General features: G+C 39.3%; 3 protein-coding genes across 8 annotated transcripts in view; 2 read left to right on the forward strand and 1 right to left on the reverse strand.

Annotated features, from left to right (window-relative positions):
- LOC120736014 (tetraspanin-8-like) overlaps positions 1-24,546 on the forward strand; it is a 49,915-nt gene that overhangs the window by 22,244 nt on the left and 3,125 nt on the right. The gene's annotated exons all lie outside the window — the stretch shown is intronic.
- Positions 3,243-7,556, reverse strand: LOC120736016. 4 transcript variants are annotated; one of them, XM_040035937.1, is made up of 4 exons: positions 4,711-4,974; positions 4,388-4,535; positions 4,173-4,282; positions 3,243-3,939 (listed from the first exon to the last, which is right to left on the reverse strand). In XM_040035937.1, exons 2-4 carry the CDS (start codon positions 4,476-4,478, stop codon positions 3,631-3,633), a joined length of 510 nt encoding a protein of 169 aa, XP_039891871.1. In that variant the 5' UTR covers positions 4,479-4,535; positions 4,711-4,974; the 3' UTR covers positions 3,243-3,630. The 4 variants fall into 4 exon arrangements, with proteins under 4 accessions (XP_039891871.1, XP_039891873.1, XP_039891869.1 ...); XM_040035939.1 differs by lacking the exons at positions 4,388-4,535; positions 4,711-4,974 and adding an exon at positions 6,194-6,629; XM_040035935.1 differs by lacking the exon at positions 4,711-4,974 and having other exon boundaries at positions 4,388-4,651.
- On the forward strand, positions 7,576-12,321 carry LOC120736013. 2 transcript variants are annotated; one of them, XM_040035931.1, is made up of 4 exons: positions 7,576-7,822; positions 8,652-9,024; positions 9,117-9,197; positions 9,780-12,321. In XM_040035931.1, exons 1-4 carry the CDS (start codon positions 7,584-7,586, stop codon positions 11,925-11,927), a joined length of 2,841 nt encoding a protein of 946 aa, XP_039891865.1. In that variant the 5' UTR covers positions 7,576-7,583; the 3' UTR covers positions 11,928-12,321. The 2 variants fall into 2 exon arrangements, with proteins under 2 accessions (XP_039891865.1, XP_039891866.1); XM_040035932.1 differs by lacking the exon at positions 7,576-7,822 and having other exon boundaries at positions 8,586-9,024.

Genomic DNA, 24,546 nt, shown 5'->3' on the forward strand with positions numbered 1-24,546 from the left:
TTACTCCAAGCTGTATAGGCTCGAAAGCCTACTACCAATTAAGCATATTAGGTGATGTGCATCTCTGTAATGAGAAGGGGTGTGGTCTAATGACATCAACACCCTATATCAGGTGTGCATAATTATTAGGCAACTTCCTTTCCTTTGGCAAAATGGGTCAAAAGAAGGACTTGACAGGCTCAGAAAAGTCAAAAATAGTGAGATATCTTGCAGAGTGATGCAGCAGTCTCAAAATTGCAAAGCTTCTGACGCGTGATCATCGAACAATCAAGCGTTTCATTCAAAATAGTCAACAGGGTCGCAAGAAGCGTGTGGAAAAACCAAGGCGCAAAATAATTCAATTCAATTCAATTTTATTTATATAGCGCCAAATCACAACATAAGTCGCCTCAAGGCGCTTCATAGATACAGAGAAAAAACCCCAACAATCATATGACCCCCTATGAGCAAGCACTTTGGCAACAGTGGGAAGGAAAAACTCCCTTTTAACAGGAAGAAACCTCCGGCAGAACCAGGCTCAGGGAGGGGCGGCCATCTCCTGCGACCGGTTGGGGTGAGAGAAGGAAGACAGGATAAAAGACATGCTGTGGAAGAGAGACAGAGGTTAATAACAGATATGATTCAATGCAGAGAGGTCTGTTAACACATAGTGAGTGAGAAAGGTGACTGGAAAGGAAAAACTCAATGCATCATGGGAATCCCCCGGCAGCCTACGTCTATTGCAGCATAACTAAGGGAGGATTCAGGGTCACCTGGTCCAGCCCTAACTATATGCTTTAGCAAAAAGGAAAGTTTTAAGCCTAATCTTAAAAGTAGAGATAGTGTCTGTCTCCCGAATCCAAACTGGAAGCTGGTTCCACAGAAGAGGGGCCTGAAAACTGAAGGCTCTCCCTCCCATTCTACTTTTAAATACTCTAGGAACAACAAGTAGGCCTGCAGAGCAAGAGCGAAGTGCTCTAATAGGGTGATATGGTACTACAAGGTCATTGAGATAAGATGGGGCCTGATTATTTAAGACCTTGTATGTGAGGAGCAGGATTTTGAATTCAATTCTGGATTTAACAGGAAGCCAATGAAGGGAAGCCAAAACAGGAGAAATATGCTCTCTCTTTCTAGTCCCTGTCAGGACTCTTGCTGCAGCATTTTGGATTAGCTGAAGGCTTTTCAGTGAGTTTTTTGGACATCCTGATAATAATGAATTACAGTAGTCCAGCCTGGAAGTAATAAATGCATGAACTAGTTTTTCAGCGTCACTCTGAGACAGGATATTTCTAATTTTAGAGATGTTGCACAAATGGAAGAACGCAGTCTTACATATTTGTTTAATATGTGCATTGAAGGACATGTCCTGGTCAAAAATGACTCCAAGGTTCCTCACAGTGTTACTGGAGGCCAAGGTAATGCCATCCAGAGTAAGAATCTGGTTAGATACCATATTTCTAGGCTTTTCAGGGCCGAGTACAATAACCTCAGTTTTATCTGAATTAAGAAGCAGAAAGTTAGCAGCCATCCAGGTCTTTATGTCTTTAAGACATTCCTGCAGTTTAACTAATTGGTGTGTGTTATCTGGCTTCATGGACAGATAGAGCTGGGTGTCATCTGCATAGCAGTGAAAATGTATGCTATGTCTTCTAATGATACTGCCTAAGGGAAGCATGTATAATGTAAACAGAATTGGTCCTAGCACTGAACCCTGTGGAACTCCATAATTAACCTCAGTGTGTGAAGAGGACTCTCCATTTACATGAACAAACTGGAGTCTATTAGATAGATATGATACAAACCACTGCAGTGCAGTACCTGTAATACCTACAGCATGTTCTAATCGCTCTAATAGGATATTATGGTCGACAGTATCGAATGCTGCACTAAGGTCTAGCAGGACAAGCACAGAGATGAGTCCACTGTCAGAGGCCATAAGAAGATCATTTGTAACCTTCACTAAAGCTGTTTCTGTGCTGTGATGAGCTCTGAAACCTGACTGAAACTCTTCAAATAAACTGCCCATGAACTGGGAAAAGTCAAGCGTGCAGCTGCCAAGATGCTACTTGCCACCAGTTTGGCCATATTTCAGAGCTGCAACATCACTGGAGTGCCCAAAAGCACAAGGTGTGCAATACTCAGAGACATGGCCAAGGTAAGAAAGGCTGAAAGACGACCACCACTGAACAAGACACACAAGCTGAAACGTCAAGACTGGGCCAAGAAATATCTCAAGACTGATTTTTCTAGGGTTTTATGGACTGATGAAATGAGAGTGAGTCTTGATGGGCCAGATGGATGGGCCCGTGGCTGGATTGGTAAAGGGCAGAGAGCTCCAGTCCGACTCAGAGGCTAGCAAGGTGGAGTACTGGTTTGGGCTGGTATCATCAAAGATGAGCTTGTGGGGCCTTTTCGGGTTGAGGATCGAGTCAAGCTCAACTCCCAGTCCTACTGCCAGTTTCTGGAAGACACCTTCTTCAAGCAGTGGTACAGGAAGAAGTCTGCATCCTTCAAGAAAAACACTATTTTCATGCAGGACAATGCTCCATCACACGCGTCCAAGTACTCCACAGCGTGGCTGGCAAGAAAGGGTATAAAAGAAGAAAAACTAATGACATGGCCACCTTGTTCACCTGATCTGAACCCCATTGAGAACCTGCACTGCAAAAACAGCTATACTTGAAACAAGCCAAATATTCTTAAATCTGACAAAATTTTCTTGTTTTGAGCAAAAAAATCTGCCAATGGGGTAAGCAAAAGTTGCTTGACTAGAATTCTTAAAACTAGCAAATTAATCTAACTGCCATATGCCTTTTAACTAGACAAAATTGTCTAAAATGTATGCTTATTTGAAGAAAATGTGACTTATTATAAGTAAAAGATACTTTGATATTTAGAAAATCTGTACCTAAAATGAGTATTATGCTTTCTTGAACAAGCTGTTTTCAAGAATTATTTGCTTACTTTAAGATTCGACACCTTAATTTAGATTTTTCACATAAAAAAAAAACACCTTACTATAGGACAAATTTTCTTAAAACTGAATTGTTTCTTTCTTGATTGAGCTAACTATAAGAATTATGTTTTGACTCTGTAATAATCAATATTATACATATTGATATTATACAACATAATATACAATTTTATACAATATAATATAAACAATAATCAGCAAAAATTCCTGAGAATAAGACACCATCTCTTCAAAAAGCTACTAAAAATAAGGGAATTCATCTTAAATTAAGACAGCAAAAGCACTCTTAGATTTTGCGCTTTTATTGACACAGCAATGGGTCAGTAACTCACTGAGGTCTGTTCCAGGAGAATCATGTCTAAAATTATACATTTCAGCAGGGTACTGTGTAACATGGCCAATATAAGAAGTGCATATTCCAGATACTCTTAACATGAATAATAACAGTATAACACACTCATGGCTGGTATCAAAAATAAATTTTGCTGAAGCTTAAAACAATCACTATTTTAAATCCTATATTACATAACATTTTAGAAGAACAAGTTTAACGACCACACAAACAAACATGTGTTTTACATTTGAACAACTTTTCTAGAGAAAAAAAAACACAACCTCACTGACTAACACTGAGTCTGATAAACAAGGCAGATGGAGTCTGTCATCTGAGAGACTCACTCAATGAATGACTTCCACTCACCAAGCGCCTTCTTGTAAGAGGGGGTTGAATCTCGGTCATGGATGGAGTCTTTGAGTATTTCAGTTTGCAAGACAGACAGCAGCGTGGAAATGCACTTTGGATATGTGAGGTGGAGGGCATAGTAATATGCCATCAGATAGAGCAGTCCCTCATTAAGATCCTTCCGGTCAAAAGTGCTCACCGGTGTGGTTCCAACAGCTATCATGCAGTTGCCTTCAGAGACAAGCAGAACTGGACAAGCCAGGGGTCGCTGACGCAGGTAGCCTTCAGGGTCTTCTGAAGTCTACATGACAGAAAAAACAGAGGATTAGAACAAGACCGTAAGAAACACAATTTTTGAGTTGCATTACAGTTTAAAATAGATCAACTTTTTTTGTAGGTTTTATTAACATCAACATGTTATGGGGATCTGAACTTTAAGAATATTTGACTGACTCCACAGTAAAATATATAAAATGAAAACATGAGTAACTGCAAAATTCAACAATATATACACATAGAATATTGCAGCCTTACCTTTAGGACATGGAAAAAAGCCTCACTACAGATGCCCAGCTTCTTAGGTGGTACTGTGCTGGAAGGGAAAAGCACGGGAAGGGCTCTGAACACAGCTGCTGCATGTTCCACTGGTTTGAAAAAAGAAAAATAAGACAGGGCAACACCATTAAGCATTGCAAATAATGTAATCTGCAAAGCATAAATGTAGACAAATCAAGATACTGTAGCATTACCTCCATCCAAAGCTTTTGGCGGCTTCATAACTTTCTTCATGACACCATAAAACTGCACCTTCGAGTAGAAGATTTCCCATCTATCCTTCATCTCAGAAATGTATTTCAAGTTGGATGGTTGAATAATTCTCCGCAGCTCATCAAGGACCTGAAAAATACAGACAGAAACCCAACTGAGATAGATCTGTCTAGCTCTGTATCTGGTCTTGACAATAAGTGATAACAATTTAAACATGAGGGCCAGTATTTAAGAAATTTGACAATCATATCAAAATGTCTCCAAAGGAATAACAGGATGGCTAAAAGAAATAAGTGTTGCTTACATGATCCAGTTCTCTGAAACAAGGATATGCCTCTAGTATCTTCACTGCTCTGTCCTGCTCCTGTATAGCATCAGAGTTAATGAATTGTCTTCTAGACTCAAACTCCAGGTTCAGCAGTTGGGTAACAGCAGCTTTGTTCGGTTTTTTGGTCTTGTATATTTCTTGAAGTGTCTTGTAATGTCTTGCCTGGGTTTTTTGGCTGTCAAAGAAGTCAGCTGAACCAGCTAAACACACAGAGCAGAGGTGTGTAAATCATTTATTGCCACAGTAAGGCTTTATATATCTGTTATTGGTGCAAAACAATACAAAAATACCAAAATATATCTGTAAATTAGATCAACAAATTAACTAACCACCTATCTTAAAATTGTTCATTAATCCTGTGAAGTTGTCACTATTAAATGGAACACAAAGATTCCAAGATAAACAGTGAAGTAGTTGTGTTCCATTGTTAGCAGAATTTTTAACAAAAAAACAAAAAGTATCGTCCAAACCACATTTACACTCAGAGTGTAATAAGAGGGTGCATTATATTATACTTACATTCTTCATCACTGCCATCCTGGTGATGCACTGGGGTGCCCATCGATCTAACTGGTGATTTATCTAGAATAATAGTTGATGCACTGGACTCCCCACTGCTGTCATTTTTTGCAACGCTTTCATTCCCATCCTTTCTTGGCTTCTTCGCAGGAGGTTTTTTGCCCTTTCTTGGACTTTTGACATTGGAGAGTCTCTTCATTAGCTTTTTAGCAACATGCTCCTAATAGGTACAAACGATAAAAATTAAAAGATGATAAGATACATCACTCATGATTAACACAGAGTGGTATTGAGCAAATGCTACTTACCCACTCACCACACGTTTCTTTAAGCATTGGGTAGTACTCCATTAATCGCTTTGCCATGGCATCAACCTCATGTTTGCTGGGGTATCTGGAGTCCTCAGCTGCTCCTGCTATTGAAATCATGTTTGTCATGGTGTTTCTTACGAGTCGACAAAAGAGTTCCTTTGACAAAGGTTCAGCACACTCTGTCCCCAGCCGCTTCTTTTCAAAGTAGGAATGTCGAGCTTGCTCAAGTTCACTGTCTGTGAAGACTATGTACTCTGGGTTGGACATAGTCACAAACTTAGAAGTGCTGGGTTCCTCTCTGGAGAAGTCACCATCTCCAGTAGTTGTTAGCATTTTTTCAGCAGCAGTCTTGTTCTAAAATACAGTGTACATGGGGCTAATTTCACATAAAATTGCACAAGAACTTTAGGTCTCTACACATGAAAGAAAGTACAACAAAATATCAGTAAAGTGTTGAACAATAAAAAATATGTATATTTAATAAATGTGTAGGCCACTTGATTTAAATCAAAACTAAAGAAGATTCTACTGTCTATCTGTTAAGTGAGTATTGGTGGATTTACTTGAAACTGCATAAAACAAGCTGGTGTGTTCTCAGTTTTGTCACACAGCGATAGGACAGAACTTACTTCTTCACATTTGTGCACTGCAAGCCATAGAGCCCGACGCCTGAGGAAATGTTCAGGACCAGGAAACAGATCTTTGATGTCATCTCGTGAAAGTGATGAGAGCAGGTCTTCTCCAACATTTGCTTCTGCAATAGGAGTTTCCAATTATCACTACATTGCATCATCCTCATGTGCAAGCCAGCTGACAGCTTTGCTTGGGTAACAAACAGAATACACAAGAAACATAATTTAATATTTACCATTTAAAAACAATACTCTATTCCATTATATTCCCTCCTGACTGCTCCACAGGTTCTAAATTACCTTCCTCCCATTGACTGGAAAAAGTATTATATTTGTGATTCGCTTGCACCTTTCGTCCACACGTAAACAGCGTTTTCGGTCACTGAAAAAGGAGATTTCTAAAAACGCTTGCCAGGGTGGATATTTTCGAAAACTCCTTTTTTGCATTTAGGTGTGGACGAAAAAAACGGAGAAAACGCAGCGTCAAAGGTGTGGGTCTTGTGCGCCCATTATTGTTTCGGTGAAATGAATTTCTACAATACTGTTACTGTTAATTGTACTCTCTGCAGTGTTTAAATACTTACATATACACACACAGTTACTGTCCCTCCAGACTGGGTTCTGCTTCTATGCCCCATCTTTCTTTACTATTTCCCACCGAGGCTTCTAGACTTCTGATTGGCCAACATTTCTACATGGTTAGGAATATATCGCCACCTGTTGCTTTGGCATGTTCCTAGCAGCGTTTTCCTTCATTTCTGCGTTTCCGTGTGGACGGGATTATTTTTTAAAATGAAAACGTAAAATCTCCATTTTCAGAAATACCCATGTACGTAGTGTAATAGCACTAGCATATTTAAATATGCTAATGCAACTAAGCTAACCGCACAAGCTAAGCTAACAACCGGGTATAGCCTGCCATGCTAGCGACTTAACATGCAACATAGCAGAACACAAAACATAGAAAAAACAAAACAGTCACATACCTTTCAGGGTGGCAATTGTTATTTCGTCCAGTTTCTCCATAGCATGCCTTAATTTCTTCACACTGTACCACTGTATCCCGGACCGAAAAATATTACTAATCCTGCAATCCAAATTTGAGGCGCGAAGCTAGAGGCGCGAAGCTGGACTGTACCAACTCAGGAGTATGGGGTTGTGTACAGAAATGGTTTAGTTCGCTCTTTTATATCTATAAAATTCTATATATTTAAAGATTTGACTATTTAGTTAGATTATATTAAGTAAATACTGACATGTCGGTACTATTACTTAGTACAGCTGTTATAAGGCACCGAATTAGGATAGCCATTCCTACCCCTTAATGGAATAATCCTGGTCATCTTGGCTTTATGGGAAAAACGGTTCACAGGACCAGTGAAACAAAATGATTTGGCGCTGTGTTATCTGCTTCGTTTTTGTGGGTCTGACCCTCAAATCCTTACTGAGTCATATTAATTCTGCACATAGCCATAGTCCAGATTTCCGTGTAGTTTGTGGCATAGATGGATGTGTCAAAGAATATCGTGTTTACAATTCATTTTGGTATCACATTCGTCGAACACACTCCGACCACCTTGGCAATGGACGATGCAGCGGATCGACTAGGACACAAAAATCTGTAAGGTGAGACTGACTATATACTTTGATATCTTTGTAAATAATCATATAAAGTATTCATGTTAGATTCCTACTTGTGTTTACAGCTTAACAGTAGATATGTTAATGCTAATTCCTTATGATCCACATCAATGCTATTTCTAAACAATTTTTCTGAGTGCTTAATTTCTCCTAATAGAGGAAAACACGGTGTGGTCCAGAGTCTCCTTGGTTGTTTGTGTTTATTAATATTCATTGTTTCAGTTAGTTTCCTGGTTATTTGTTAATTATTTCCAGTGTTTAGGTGTTCTCCGTGCCTCCCTTGTCTTGAGTCAAGTGTCCCTGGTTTGATGTTCATGTTTATTCCTGTTTTACTTTGATAGTCCCATGCCCTGCATTGGTGTATTCTGTTGCCCTTCCCCCTGGTCTCTTCTCATCTGATTAGTGTCAGCTGTGTTTCGTACCTGTCTGCCAATTCCTCGTTTCCCTGTGTGTGTGTATATTTAGTGTGTGCTTCCCTCTGTTCTTTGTCAGATCGTCTGCATTTTCTCCTCTGTGTCATCTGTGTTCCCTCCCTCAGGTTGTAAGGTTTTTGCAACATTTTCAATGTTTCCTGTGTTCTTTAGTTTAGCTTTCCAGGTTTAGGTTTTTGAGGATTTTTAAAGCTTTTAAACTACAGTTAAGATACCAAATATCAATCAGCAATAAATTAGTAACAATTTATTAAACTCAGTCTGAAAACATACATATTTTGGAGTAAATTATCAAATGCAGAATAGAATTATTTAGAAATGATCAGTGTAGCTTGTAATTAATATCTTTAACTAGTCAATTAATCAATTAATCTCAATTGCAGTTCTAGGAGGGAACCCTCATCAGCGGAGAACAGAAGTCTGAGTAACATGTGGGCCTACAGGACTGATCCAGTGGTCGAAAACCAGCCAACAAGCCAGCCAACAATGGATGCGGCTGTAGACACCAGATTGAACTCAGGAGAAGATGCAGTGATTGATCAAAACACAATACAGCATGATCCAGACAGTGTGTGCCCCGAACATTTTGGTACTTTTGACAATAATAAGACATTGTACTCTGGCTTCGATGATGGTGCCCATATCTCGCAAAGGCCCCTTGTTCCATCCCAGACCAACAATGATACCTCGACTCCAAACATTTCAGCAGCTTGTCCAAGCGGGTTCGCAGATGGAGTAGCATCATCCCAATCTATGGTAAGTCTATCACTACTGAACAATAACAACTTCTTTTGATAAAACATTTTACCAGTTTATTACACTCCTATATTTATTTCTCTTTTCTGAAGGATGACTCCTGCCACGATGTTCTTACCAGACAAGCAACAGCTCTTGTATTGACTGCAAGAGAGAAACATCGTCTTTCACAGGTTTGTGCTCATACAAAATTAGAATGATTATTTTAACATGTGGCTCTATTTTTTTTTTTCATCATTTATTATTAACAATTTTCCCTAAACTGTAACAGCCTTTAATTCATTCTGATTATCCTAATAGTAACTATGCAAAACCGAGCATCACTTGTATGTGCCTCCAACTTTCCAACAAATGACTATGACTACCTTAGGTAAACTAAGGCAGTCATAGTCTCCAGCCATCCATCCATTTGCCTCCGCCTATCCTTTTCAGGGTTGCTCCCATCACAAGCCTTCCTCCGCCACCTAACTCTTAGTCTCAGTTTAAAAAGGAAAATTGTAATCTTAATTAAACTAAAAATTTGAGTTTTGCAAGAAATCCGAGAAGGAATTTAAAAAATTTTTTTTTTTTTTTTTTTCAGTTTCAGTGAGGGAAAAAATCTATAAGAAACAGTCAAATAATTCTATGCAGTTTTTTGGTTGCAGAGCTACGTACGTTATTAGTCCTTACATTATAAGTTGTCTATTCACTAAAAATAAATCTCTTTTAATAGCAAACAACTGAGATGTCATTTGTCCTTTCTGTCTGTTTTTCAGAGTGGTGTGAATGATGTCGTTGCAGCATTACAACAGTATCAGGCATCGTTGGTCAATAATCTGAGAAGTCAGGTACAAAAGGTTTTCCAGCAGCATCATGGAAGTGGACTTGAAAGAGATGTTTTGGCAGTCTTCGACCAGATTGAGGATCCATTTGCCTCTGTTTCAACAACATACAGGCAGGATGATGTGATAAAGAGAAATTTCAATTTTGTGGAGTCCGAGGAGGTTTGTGTTGGGTATACTGCTGTCATGGGAAAAAAAGGGAAAAAAAGATTTCTCACTACTGTGCCCAAATGTTTTCATTATGTTCCGCTTGTCAGAAGTTTGGAGCAGTTATTGTCCCATCCAAGAGTTTTGGCATTGATAGATGAGCAGAAAAATTACAGAAATGAGTATTTATATGATATCATAGATGGAGAACTCATGAAGTCTCACCGTTTATTTTCTGCACACCCCTCTGCCTTACAGATTATCCTTTACTCAGATGAAATTGAAATTTGTAACCCACTTGGGTCTCATGCCTCCAAAAATAAGTTGGTAATGTTCTATTATACTTTGGGAAACATTAATCCTAAATATCGATCAAAACTAGCTGCCATTCGTCTACTTGCCATTGCAAAAAAGAGTGCGCTTTCTGAATGTGGTGTAGATGGAATCTTGCAAAGGCTGCATGAGGACTTAGTGAAGCTATATAATGGAGTTAAAATTCAAACTGGAAATGGTGAACGTGAAATATTTGGAGCATTAGTTTCATTATGTGGCGACACTTTGGCGCAACATGAGCTTTGCGGGTTTAAAGAGGGTGTTGGGTTTGCTCATAGTAAATGCAGGCAGTGTGAATGTTCATTTGAGGACATGCAAATTTATTTTGATGAGGATAACTTTGAGGAACGGACATTTGAACGACATGTCCGGCAATGTAGCGAAATTGAGAAGGCCAACACAGAGTATCTAAGAAGCAGCTTAAAAACAACATATGGAATAAACAGAAGAAGCAACCTTATTAATTTCCCAGCATTCAACTTGATCCAACAAACACCCCAAGACATGATGCATGTAATTTTTGAAGGGATTGCTCCATTAGAAATAAAGTGTGTGTTGAAACACTTAGTTCTCATGGGAGAGCTAGACTTAGATCTCTTCAATGCTGCAGTGACTGGTTTCCCATACTCTCCAGTTGATATTAGAGATAAACCAAGTGTTATTACCTACAGTACATTAGCTTCCAGTGACAATAAGTTGAAGCAGTCCTCGGGGCAAATGATTGTTCTTCTGAAAATTTTGCCATTTCTGATTGATGCAGCCAAAGGTACTGAACACTACGCATTCATTCTTGAACTCATTGAGATAGTTCAGATTTTACTTGCTCCTGTCATCAGTCTGCAGACTATTAACAAGTTGAAAATCCTCATTGAACAGCACTTGAAGCACATGAAAGCCCTATTCCCATATAACAACATCACACCAAAACAACATTATTTGATTCATACACCAAGCCAAATTAAACGTTTGGGACCAATGGTCCGTCATATGTGCATGAGATTTGAATCGAAACATTGCTTTTTCAAACAATGGGCGTCAAAAATAAATTTTAAAAATGTTTGCAAATCTTTAATAAAGCATAATCAAATGTATGAATGTTGTCAGAATGTGGATAGTTTTGATCACCCCATTTTTTCCAATGAATGCACATTAGGACCAACCTCAGAAGTAAGCATAATGTCATACTTAAAAGAAAAAATGAGGGCCTTCCTTGGAAATGATGAAGTAAACCATGCAGTGACTGTTAAATGGCTTAATCTAAATGGTAACAAATACATAAGGGATAGGTCATTAATTGTTTGTGCTGTTGGTTCTAGTGGTTTACCTATATTTGGGCTTGTGAAAAATATCTATGTGATCAATTCATCATTGTACTGTTTTGAATTCCAGCAGCACAATACCATTTGTTATGACAAAGATTACATGTCATATAAGATAGAGATTCCAAACATGGCACAAGCAACGGAGCTGATATCCGCTGATAATCTTATGGATTTCACTCCATATTACAGTTTCACACACAAAGATATGACATATGCAGTCATGAAATATTACCTGTGTGATGTAATTGGACTACACATGAGTTCAACAGATGTTTTATAAAAGGCACACTGCTTTACATGCATGAACTGTATTATCAGGTTATTGTTTTGGACAGTTTTGTTGTTGAGTTTTCTATCAAATCTGACAGTTGAATGCGATTGTAGCATTGCCACAGTGAAGATATGTGTACTGATACTTGTCAAACAGATTAATAGATCAGCATCAGACATGGCCTAAAGTGAATGAGTTATGCCGTTTCTGTTTTTCAAATGGGCCTGTATTTCATGTTTATCATGTGCTTTTAGTTCCAGCTTTTGTGCATGTTTTGTCAAACTTGACAGCAGTTTTATTACACTTTAGTGTCAATAAATACATTTCTTAAACTGAGCAGCTGTTTAAGTGGCCTTACTCTTGAAATGAGAAAAATAATCTTGTTTTTATTAGGGAATTTCAACCAAACGGTTTTCATACCTTGTAACTGGTAAATAAAGCTCAAGATGAGCTGAAATATCCTTTTAAGGAAAAGTTAGACATATTTTCCTAGAATAAGATTTATTTTCTTGTGCAAAACTTGCTTGTTAAGAATATATTTTCTTTTTAGACAAAAAATAAGAAAAAATGTCCATAAACAAGGGTTTTTTTACTTTCTTGAAAATCGTTTTTTGCAGTGTGTGGTCCATCATCAAATGTGAGATTTACAAGGAGGGAAAACAGTACACCTCTCTGAACAGTGTCTGGGAGGCTGTGGTTGCTGCTGCACGCAATGTTGATGGTGAACAGATCAAAACACTGACAGAATCCATGGATGGCAGGCTTTTGAGTGTCCTTGCAAAGAAAGGTGGCTATATTGGTCGCTGATTTGTTTTTGTTTTGTTTTTGAATGTCAGAAATGTATATTTGTGAATGTGGAGATGTTATATTGGTTTCACTGGTAAAAATAAATAATTGAAATGGGTATATATTTGTTTTTTGTTAAGTTGCCTAATAATTATGCACAGTAATAGTCACCTGCACACACAGATATCCCCCTAAAATAGCTAAAACTAAAAACAAACTAAAAACTACTTCCAAAAACATTCAGCTTTGATATTAATGAGTTTTTTGGGTTCATTGAGAACATGGTTGTTGTTCAATAATAAAATTATTCCTCAAAAATACAACTTGCCTAATAATTCTGCACTCCCTGTAATAACATGGGAATGGTTGGTGATATTAAAGTCCTGTTTGCGGCACATTAGTATATGTGAGGGGGCAAACTCCTCAAGATAGGTGGTGACCATGGTGGCCATTTAGAAGTCGGCCATCTTGGATACAACTTTTGTTTTTTCAATAGGAAGACACATCAAACTTATTGGTAATGTCACAAGAAACGCAATGGTGTGCTTGGTTTCAACGTAACTTTATTCTTTCATGAGTTATTTACAAGTTTCTCTTTGTTCACAACCATTGACATGTCGAAGAGGTTAACACGTGAGGAGCAGATCGAAATTGTGTTGATATCTGGTGAACACAGTAACCGGGTCATTGCAGCAGATTTCAATGCAAGACACCCTACGAGACCACCCATCTCCCATGCTACAGTTAGCAAACTGCTTGCTAAGTTTTGTGAAACTGGTTCAGTGTTGGATTTGACAAAATGTGGACGCAAGAAAACTGTCACTAATGAAGAAACATCAGTGGCTGTCCTAGCTTCATTCAGCAAGAGCCCACAGCGTAGCACTCGCCGCATGTCACTGGAGAGTGGCATTAGTCGAACATCCCTTCGGCGGATATTAGCTACTCACAAATGGCACCCTTACAAACTCCAACTACTGCAGCATCTCAACGAGGATGGCCCAGATCGGCGCACAGAATTTGCAGAATGGGCAAAACAAAAATTGGAACAGGACCCTCAGTTCACGCAGAAGATTTTGTTCAGTGATGAGCCAAACTTTTATGTGAATGGTGAAGTTAACAAACAAAACCACCACTATTGGTCTGACACTAACCCACATTGGATGGTGTGGTATATGGGGTACAACGATAGTGGGTCCATTCTTCATCAATGGAAACCTCAAGGCCACTGGATATTTGAAATTAATACATGATGATGTGTTTCCCTCTTTATGCACTGAAGCTGGCACGTTCCCTGAGGTTTTCCAGCAAGATGGTGCACCACCACATTATGGGTGCCAGGTCCAAGCATTCCTAGATGAACAGTTTCCTGGAAAGTGGATTGGTCGTCGTGGGCCAGTTGAATGGCCCCCAAGGTCTCCCGATCTGACCCCCTTAGATTTTATCCTTGGGGTCATCTGAAGGCATTTGTCTATGGTGTGAAAATGCGAGATGTGCAGCACCTGAAACTACGGATACTGGATGCCTGTGCTGGCATTTCTCTCCTGCGGTGTTGCTATCAGTGTGTGAAGAGTGGGAGAAGAGGGTTGCATTGACAATCCAACACAATGGGCATCGAACACATTTTATAAGTCGTCAGAAACTTGTAAATAACTCATGAAAGAATAAAGTTACGTTGAAACCAAGCACACCATTGTTTTTCTTGTGACATTACCAATAAGTTTGATGTGTCACATGGCCCTCTTCCTATTGAAAAAACAAAAGTTGTATCCAAGATGGCCGACTTCTAAATAGCCACCATGGTCACCACCCATCTTGAGGAGTTTGCCCCCTCACATATACTAATGTGCCGCAAACAGGACTTTAATATCATCAACCATATCCATGTTATTACGGTGTATCCATATAAATGGCCCACCCTGTAGAGTGGACATTAGGTAAGGCTGCACTTTTTGCAGCGATCTTGTATAGAAAACTATTCCGTGCGTCAAGGGCGTAGATTTGGTTTTGGCATTGGTGGGGACGGATGATTCAACCATCAAACCCTGCCCTGTTTCTTTTTTTTTCCTTTTCGTCTTTGCTTCTTGATTTTAAAAAAAGGAGAAACATACTTGCCTACATATGCTATTCTACATGCTTTTAAACCATTTAAAATTACAATTCATAGTTTTATATGTGAATTATATAATGTTAAGTTACTATTAAACAAATGACTGACTAAGTATTTTATACTTTAGTTTACTTCAACCATATTCCATATAAATCAGATATCATACAAAAATAAAAATAGCTTAAAATACAGTCATGAGAATAAAAGAATATGACTTTAAGGACTTAACAACATTACTTCAGTTATACTACACCAACATCTCTTATACATTAGCACTAAGGGAACACTGAATAACATGGTGTTTTTGTCCATAAAACTACTCATCTAAGATTACCACAAAGTAACAGATCTCTTAGCAACATTATGCAACATTTTAGGCACACTATTGCCCTTATCAAGTCAGTGAGCTGGGATGTTTTACTCTAAACATGAACTGTTTAGTTCTACTGTTACTGCAACAGACATGGACTACTGGTGTCCCACACAACAACTCAATGTCCACTATGTGAAGGAGCCAAATACATGCCTTCTCCTCTCATTAACTGAGATAAACTGCTGGCATATTTGTTTTACATCTATATTGTCCAGTCTCTCCTGGTGGACATGGCAACACGTTATTCATGGTTACATACAATTTTAGACTGATGTCGGCCAAAGCCTAAAACGATGCTCCGGGAGTTTGCTGTTCTCCCCAGTTCAGATATTTGAAGTTTGCACAGCTACATTCTCGCCTGAAAAATTTTTAAAAGTTTATTTTGCAACCCAGAAAGAGTAATAAGAGGGGCACTGAAATTCGGGATTGTCCGAGAAAAAACGGGAGGGTTGGCATGTATTGCCTTGCATAGCCTGTAACGTTATTATGATGGACAGGTTTTATGAGTGAACTTGACTTTAAGTCATTTACAGGTTTCTTTGAAAACTACTTTCTTATATCCAGGTTCTTTTTGCTGCCATCCTCCTCTTTGCAGGTCCTCGCAGTGCAGGATTGCCGCTGCTAAAACTAAACAGAGCTCCCTGAAAGGCACAGCCAATCACATTGCCTATATTTGTCACATGATATAGGACTCCAGTGGAGAACGTAATTTAACTCTTTCTGCACCGCTGGGGGAATGAGACGTTGACAGATCGCTTTTTTTTATTTCTATCGGTTTTGTTTTTCTTTATTCGAAGAGATCAAATTATTGGTGGGGACAATTCAATAATCGCTGGATATTGGTGGGGACATGTTCCTTCCGTCCATGCCAAATCTACGCCCTTGCCGTGCGTATATAAAACAGGTCCGCAGCTCCGAACCGTAGTAAAGCAACCTCTGGCTAATACTTCGGGTTCTGTGTCGGGCTTGTAGCTTAAAACTAGCTAGCTAACTAGCTTGTCCGAGTCAGCTTTGCTAGTGAGAGTCAGAGAGAAGTGATGACGTGGAAAACGTAATCGATGAGGTGGAAACGTAACTATTAGGGGTGCAACAACACTCGTATCGGTATTGAACCGTTCGATACAGTGCTTTTGGTTCGGTACGCATATGTATTGAACAATACAAAATTTTAATTTATTTTATCAACTTTTCTTCTGACGATGCTGTCTGTGTTGAGAGCTCAGTGGATCTGCATTCGACTATTCCGCCTAGGCTGCACTGTCAAGCGCAGATCCACTGAGCAAGCTAGCGAGGTAGAAGCCAAGCATGGCAACTGCCTCAACGCTAGTCGAAATTGAACCTCCCCCACCCTCATTCAGATCTGGCGTTTGGAACTATTTTGGTTTTCATGTGAAGTATGACCCTGATGGTAAGCGCGTCATGGACAAAAGTAAAACAGTATGTCGGATGTGCCACGCAATGCTCAATTACATTGGTGGGAACTAGTGCGTTAGCGCAGTTAGCTCGTTAACGTGTTGACGCCTTCCAGCCCCCACACAGGGCGATCCGCGGTAACTCGTTAACGGAGATTTGCGGCGTTATGGCGTTAATGTCATTTTAACGAGATTAACGCTGACAGCACTAGTGGGAACACAACGAATATGTCTACAGATTTATGCCGACATCATCCTAGTGCAAAGACAAGTGGAAGCAGACAAAAACAACAAGCATGCATGCTACAAATTTTACCCGAGTCATTTAGACAGCCGTAAGCACATGATTCTCCTTATGGGGACCTGTTAATATGCTGCTGAGAATATAGCCCAGAAGAAGCGTATAGTATAGCTTTTATTTTGGAAAGAGCCATTTCTCTGTAATAAACTCTCTTTTCCAAAGATGAGTGATTTCTCGATCAGATAGATTTATTTATTTTTTAAATTATTTTGTTGTTTCAGCAACATTACATTTAAAAACTGTACTTTTGAGGTAAAATATATATTTATAATTTTAATAAATGACAAATTAAAAGACATGAACATTTTTTTGTATCGAAAAAATATCGAACCGTGACACCAAAGTATCGAACTGAACCAAACCGTGAATTTTGTGTATTGTTGCACCCCTAGTAACTATCTGTGCTGCCCATCAGCACCTATGGGGTTCTCCACAGTTATGTTACTGTTGGGCCATAAAACACCAAACTTCTAGCAACATTCCTGGATGGTCTACAGCAGCGGTCCCCAACCCCCGGGCCGGTCCGTGAGTCATTTGGTACCGGGCCTCGAGAGTGAGACTCGGGTGTGAAATGTATGGTTTTCAGGGTTTTTATCGGCTTTCCTGGGTCTTTTCACATGTGTTATGAATAAATCTTCTTTTTTTTGGTACCGGTACTAGTTTTATTTTGTTGTATTTATCCGCAACACCTTGAAGGCCGATCCGTGAAAATATTGTCGGGCACAAACCGGTCCGTGGTGCAAAAAAGGTTGGGGACCGCTGGTCTACAGGATGCTTTGCTTGAGTAGGCAGGCAGAGCATCCCATATCATTTGGGACAATGTGAGCTTTCACTTTGGTCCAAGAACATGCAATTGGTTTACAATGAGCAGGATTTTATCAATGTGTTTCCTCCACCATACTCTCCCTTTTTGAATCCTATCGGGGAGTTTTTCTCAGCATGGAGATGGAAAGTATACGACCTAGTGATGGGATTTCCGGCTCTCTTTAGAGAACCGGCTCTTTCGGTTCGGCTCACTAAAAAGAGCTGGCTCTTTCAGCTCCGAACCGGCTCTTCAGGTTGTTTTGTTGCTTTAATTTATTTATTATTAACAGTAATATAAAATTATGCACAAAAGGAATTACTAATGTAAAAAAAAAAGTGGTTTTATTTATATATGTTTATATATAAATATATGCAGTGGCCCCTAGAGACAAAACACGTACAAACTCCAAAACACATTTCTAGCATGAACTGAACTTCCAAAACAGAGCTACCTAGATCACTTAAATTACACAATTGAAAGCATGAAAGCATATGTGTATTGTTTGTGTATTTATACACAAGCATTCATATATAGTCAAATAATTAAAAAAAAAAAAAGTTCATGTACCTGTTATTACCACACACCAAATCCAGTCGTTGGTACTTGCTGGCTTGTGTAGCCACTAGGTAATAAAAGCTCAACAATGCCCCTAGCATCCTGGAGCACTTCTGTTGTCTTTTGTGTGTTTTGAGTTTTTATGTGCTTCGGAGTTTGTACGTGTTTTTACGTGTTTTGGAGTTTGTACGTGCTTCAGAGTTCGTACGTGATTTGACGTTTGTATGTGCTTTGTCTGTAGGGGCCACCGTAAATATACTTTTATTTATTCACTCCACATAAAATGTAATAAATAAATCATATAATACAAAAATCAACTATTCACATTTCAACTTTTAACTATTTAAATTTTCAGCTTTTTCCTTTTACAAATTTGAAGTGAAACAACATAAAACACTGCAAACCACAACACAATTAAATATAAATTAAAATATGAAAACAAAAAGAAGATGCATATTCTCTGTCATATGGACCTGCATGAATAAACTTTCTGAATTCTTTATCATCTGCAACTGAAAATAGTTGTGGATGATTGCTATACCTTTCTAATGTGACAATGTTGTCTCTTCTTGTTGTCCCTGGTTCTCTTTCTCTGTCTCTCCCACTGCTCTGTTCCTGTGCTACTGAGTGCAACTACCGCCCCTCCCCCCTCTTCCCAGCGTAAAGCAGAAAAAAAGTGCGAGAGAGAGGGTGAGAGAAAGAAAAAAAAAAACAAAACAAAAAACCCACGGCTCGCGATAAGGAGCCGGCTCGCGTCGTTACGTCAAAGACCCGGCTCTAAGAGCCATTTCGTTCGCGACCGACCCATCACTAATATAACCGAAACCCTTACACACAGGAAAATCTACTTCAAGCAATGAATGGGGCATGGTGAGATGGGACTGAATCTTGCTAGGGCTGGATTTGGCATCTCGTTGCATTGCAAGGGAGACCATAACATATGATGTGGATGAACTTCTGTGGCCTGTGGCTTGATGCTGAGGCAGATTAAATTATCTGAATATGCTGTAAAAATATATAATTTTTTTTATGTATATATAACTTTTTTATTGCAGTTTTTTTTTAAGTGTGAGTACAAGTATAAATAAATAAATACTAGGGGTGCAACGATATTCGTATCGATATTGAACCGTTCGATACAGTGCTTTCGGTTCGGTACGCATATGTATCGAACAATACAACATTTGTAATTTATTTTATCAATTTTCCTTCTGACGATGCTGTCTGTGTTGAGCGCTCAGTGAATCTGTGTTCGACTACTCCGCCTAGGCTGCACTGTAGTTGGGCTTTGTCTGTAGGGGCCACCGTAAATATACTTTTATTTATTCACTCCACATAAAATGTAATAAATAAATCATATAATACAAAAATCAACTATTCACATTTCAACTTTTAACTATTTAAATTTTCAGGTTTTTCCTTTTACAAATTTGAAGTGAAACAACACAAAACACTGCAAACCACAACACAATTAAATATAAATTCTGAAAACAAAAAGAAGATGGATATTCTCTGTCACAAGGGCGTAGATTTGGCATGGACGGAAGGGACATGTCCCCACCAATATCCAGCAATTATTGAATTGTCCCCACCAATAATTTGATCTCTTCGAGTAAAGAAAAATAAAACCGATAGAAAGAAAAAAAAAAACGATCGGTAAGCATCTCATTCACCTAGCGGTGCAGAAAGAGTTAAATAGTGGGGATAGTTACAAAGCTTTCTTCGTTATGAATTAGCATACATTTTTTTATTGAACATTTGAAGAACTAGCCAAAAAAAACAAAAAAAAACCCAACTCTTGTAGAGGACATAAAGTCAGAGATAGAAATGACAAGGAGCAGGTGCATCTAGTACAGGTAGAGCTGCTGCAAAAACCCACAGAGCTCAGCAGCCAGCGCAACAGATTCTGGATCCTTTGCTTTTAGTTAGCATTAGCAGCACATCCTGCGTCCGATGTGAAAGGACCTTTATGCTGCGCACTGTGACTCACAGCAATGGTCCCGGGTCATAATGGTATTTCTAACCACTGATATACCACAACTTTGTCCTTTCAACATCTGCTGAAAGTAAGGGGACCTAGCTTCTATCGGATATTTATATAGAGATCCTCCAGCTTCAAACTGTATTACCCTTCAAGGACCTGCAGTTCAAAAAAAGAGCCCCTCCGACAGCCAAACCCATCTGTTCTCTGATTGGATAGAGAAAAATAGGGTCAAAATTCGTACTTGTAACTTGCAGTTTCACACGTATTTTTTTGCCTAAGTCCACATACAAATCTTTTTTACACACACAAATTTTTATACATACAAATCTTTTTTACACACACACAAATTCTTTTTACACATACAAATCCTGATTTACAAGTACAAAACTGATTTACAAGTACAAAATATTTATGACCACAATTTGAGCTCATATGCGCTGCGAGGACCTGCAAGGAGGAGAGGAGGATGGCAGCAAAAAGGAAGAACCTGGATATAAGAAAGTATTTTTTGAAGAAACCTGTAAGTCACTTAAAGTCAAATTCACTCATAAAATATGTCCATCTTAATAACGTTACAGGCAATACCAGGCCATTCATGTGAACCGTCACGCTTTTTCCATGAGAATCCCGAATTTCAGTGCCCCTCCCGAAAATTTCCCGGAGCCACCATTCTCCACCCAGACAACAAAATTGAAAAACCATATCCCAGATTAGCCCAGCCAATTCCAGTTTCCAACAATGGCTACTACTACTGCAGCTACTTAGTTTTAGTATTACTCTTCTTACTCTTTCTGGGTTGCAAAATAAACTTTTAACATATTTTCAGGCGAGAATGTAGCTGTGTCAACTTCAAATATCTGAGCCGACGAGAAAAGCAAACTCACGGCGCATCGTTTTAGGCTTTGGCCACATCAGTCTAAAATTGTATGTAACCATAAATAACGTGTTGCCATGTCCACCAGGAGAGACTGGACAATATAGATGTAAAACAAATATGCCAGCAGTTCATCTCAGTTAACAAGAGGGGAAGGCATGTGTTTGGCTCCTTCACATAGTGGACATTGGTTGTTGTGTGGGGCACCAGTAGTCCTTGTGTGTTGCAGTAACAGTAGTTCACAGCATTCGTACACCTTTTTCAGGATAAAATTCAAGCACTTTTTAAGCACTTTCAAGGTCCATGTTCAAGTTTTTCCAGCACTGTCATAATTTACATATTTATACAAAAACGCACATACTCATAATGATTTCACTTTTTTGTAAAAATGAGAAATAATAGAATTTGTCTTTCAGGTAGGCATTGTATTAAAGTATTGTGGAAATCATACAAAGAGTTAATGCAAAAACAATTCGAAATAGTGCAAAAATACATGGTGGAACTCTGGTAGGGGGGAAAACTGCATTTTAAGGGCCTATTAAGGAGTGTCTTTCAGTTCCTTGAGTTTGTCAGTTAGCTGTTTCTCCAAAACCTCCAGAGTTTTAGCCTTTTCTTTTGCAGCTCTTCGAAGCCCATTGGACTTTGAGATACAGCACAATTTTCCTTCCGACTCAGCTTTTTCTGCATTCAGATCAGCAGACTTTAGGAGAACCTGCATATCCTCCTCCATTCTTTTCTTTTTGGCTTTTATCTCTGTTATCTCCTCCATGAGTCCTTTGTGTAGGCTACATTGTGCAAACCTCCAACATGGTTTACATGGTCAATAATGACCCGCTGAGCAATCAGTGAATGCTGTTTAAGGTTCTCAACCATCACCTCCTTGTTAACGGAAAAACCTCTCTCAATAGAGGCTTGACCATGTGAGAGAACCAAGACAAGTTTTACTACCTTCCACAGGTGGTGAAAGTCTGGTTTGTTGGATAAATGTTCATCTTAAAATTCATCTACCTTCCACTTAGTGGGTTGAAGTTCCTGAAAGAATCTGATGCTGAAATCATGCTGTGGTCATAAAAATGGCCAAACTCCCTCAGAATTTTATTTTATTTAAACTTTCTGAATCCTTTATCATCTGCAACTGAAAATAGTTGTCGATTATTAACTACTGTGGAAATATCGTGATAGAATATGGGTAAAACACGCATGCGCAGTGCCTTTGTTTTCATACGCACATGGCCAAAAAAGCATGGGTAACAGAGAATGAGAAGGGAGAAAGTGGATCATTGAGTGAAACAGATGAACCAGAATTGGTTTGTAAAAATGGTGCAACTTCAGTGATGTGGAACTGGTTTGGTGTTTGTCCGTCAGATACCCACCAAAGCACTTTTTTTTTTTTTTTTTTTTTTTTTTTTTTTAAGAACAGGCAAGCGGGCTGTCGTTATTGCCGTATTTGTCGGACTAAGGCGCTCGTAAATCTGGGAGTAATCTGGGTCCTAAACTCAGTCTCTTCAGGTCCCAAAGTCAAACGAACACTGCAGCATCACTGAGAGTTAAAAACTGTCTAAATTCTTTCATCTTTAATAAAACGATCAGCATTGCTGCTTTACCAGGTGTAACTATGAAGTTTAACATCTAGGCATCCATGAAAACAGAATTTATTACATTTAACGAAGTTAGAAGGAAGTTAGCTCGCTAGTTTCGCTAGTTACCTGAGCATGATATAGCATGTTCTGACTGAGAGATTTCTGAAAAAATTCAAACGTACAGCCCTGCTATCATTTCCAACATAAATGAAGACAGGAAACTAAACAGATGTGACGTTTGTAGGGTTACAGAAGTTGGGCTAGCTGGTATATAATGATGTGCTACGTAGCACATCATATATATACATCATTATATACCAGCTAGCGACACAGCTATGTTAGCATAACATAAACAGTGAAGCTGGAGGATGAATGCTAACTTTTTTTCCACTCAATAAAAGTTAACGTGAAGGTTCCTGATGGTTAGAGACAAATGCAATCGCATGGCAGGATGCTGTTGTTACGCCCCACTTAAAAACGAAGTGTTGACTGGGGTGAGGGGTAACACAAAGTGAAAGAGAAAACATGAGCTACCGGAGAATAGATGTCATTAAACAAGATTTATTGCCCAAAACTACTACAGTAAAAATAAACACAGGGAAGCTCTTTTCTTCAGGGTCTCCAAGGCCAAAACAACAAACAAAACACCCCTTTTAGCTAAAAATCAAACCAAGTACTCTCTAACCAAAACAAAATACAATGGCTGAGCTCCCTGTCTAACCAAAACAGGAGAAAACTGTTGAAACAAAAATGGCAGAGAACCCCTACCTGCTTCCACAATGATGAACTAATTAACACAGTAAGGGCACACCTTTGCTTACAATAAAAGAAAGAAAACCAAAGTTTCACAGAGTTCAAGTTCGTTCTCTCTCTCTCTCTCACACACACACACACACACACACACACACACACACACACACACACACACACACACAGCCCACAACACTATAGCTCACAGCTCTGGCAAAAATGGGGGAAGTGGCAGGGGTGTGGCAGTTTAGTATGGCAGACTATATGCCGTGGCTGACGAGCTGGAACACACCTCAGCTGTGGCTCATGAGGCAGACCTGCAACACAAGAAAAAGGAGAAAAAAACCCTCTTCCACAGAGGGAGAGCCACTAGAGGTCAGCGACCGTAACACCCCCCCCCCCCCACATAAAATATCACATACAGTAAACAGACACTTTTAACAACTGTCACCAAGTCCATTACTGGGGTTAATACTGGGTCCTGGACAGTGCATCAGCCACCACGTTGTCCATACCTCTCTGATGTCGGATGTCTATGTTGTACTCCTGAGCAAGCAACGCCCATCTCATCAATCTTTGGTTGTGATTGTACATGTGTTTTAGGAATACCAGAGGGTTATGGTCAGTATAAACCATAACAGGGGTGGTGGTTGACCCCACGTACACGTCGAAATGCTGCAGAGCAAGCAACATGGCCAGGGTTTCCTTCTCAATGGTGGAATAATTGAGTTGATGAGGCTTGAACTTAGCTGAGAAGTAGGAAACCGGGTGACTGATGCCATCAACTCCATCCTGTAACAGTACTGCTCCAGCGCCAGTAGCGCTTGCGTCCACTTCCAGCTTGAAGGCCTTGCTGAAGTCCGGAGCAGCCAGTATGGGGGCACTGCAACGGAGAGACTTGGCACAGTCAAATGCATTTTGGCACTCAGCAGTCCATACGAAGGGTTCCTTTGGACTGCACAGATGAGTCAGGGGAGCCACTACTGTCGAAAAGTTCCGTCAGAAACATCTGTAGTAGCCCACTAGACCCAAGAAGCGCCTGAGCTCCCGTCTTGGTCTTGTGGTGGGCACTGGGTAGCTCAGTACGGCCTCAACTATTTG

This window comes from Simochromis diagramma, unplaced genomic scaffold (genome assembly GCF_900408965.1).
Source record: "Simochromis diagramma unplaced genomic scaffold, fSimDia1.1 OVJJ01000816.1, whole genome shotgun sequence".
NCBI lineage: Eukaryota > Metazoa > Chordata > Actinopteri > Cichliformes > Cichlidae > Simochromis > Simochromis diagramma.

Coding starts and splice junctions, on each gene's coding strand:
- LOC120736016 (XM_040035935.1), bottom strand. CDS start 4,622: ATGTTTAAATTGTTATCACTTATTGTCAAGACCAGATACAGAGCTAGA. Junction 4,283..4,387: donor GCCAAAAGCTTTGGATGGAG/GTAATGCTACAG, acceptor TTTTCAAACCAG/TGGAACATGCAGCAGCTGTG. Junction 3,940..4,172: donor CTTTTTTCCATGTCCTAAAG/GTAAGGCTGCAA, acceptor TCTGTCATGTAG/ACTTCAGAAGACCCTGAAGG.
- LOC120736013 (XM_040035931.1), top strand. CDS start 7,584: ATGATTTGGCGCTGTGTTATCTGCTTCGTTTTTGTGGGTCTGACCCTC. Junction 9,025..9,116: donor TAGCATCATCCCAATCTATG/GTAAGTCTATCA, acceptor TCTTTTCTGAAG/GATGACTCCTGCCACGATGT. Junction 9,198..9,779: donor AGAAACATCGTCTTTCACAG/GTTTGTGCTCAT, acceptor TCTGTTTTTCAG/AGTGGTGTGAATGATGTCGT.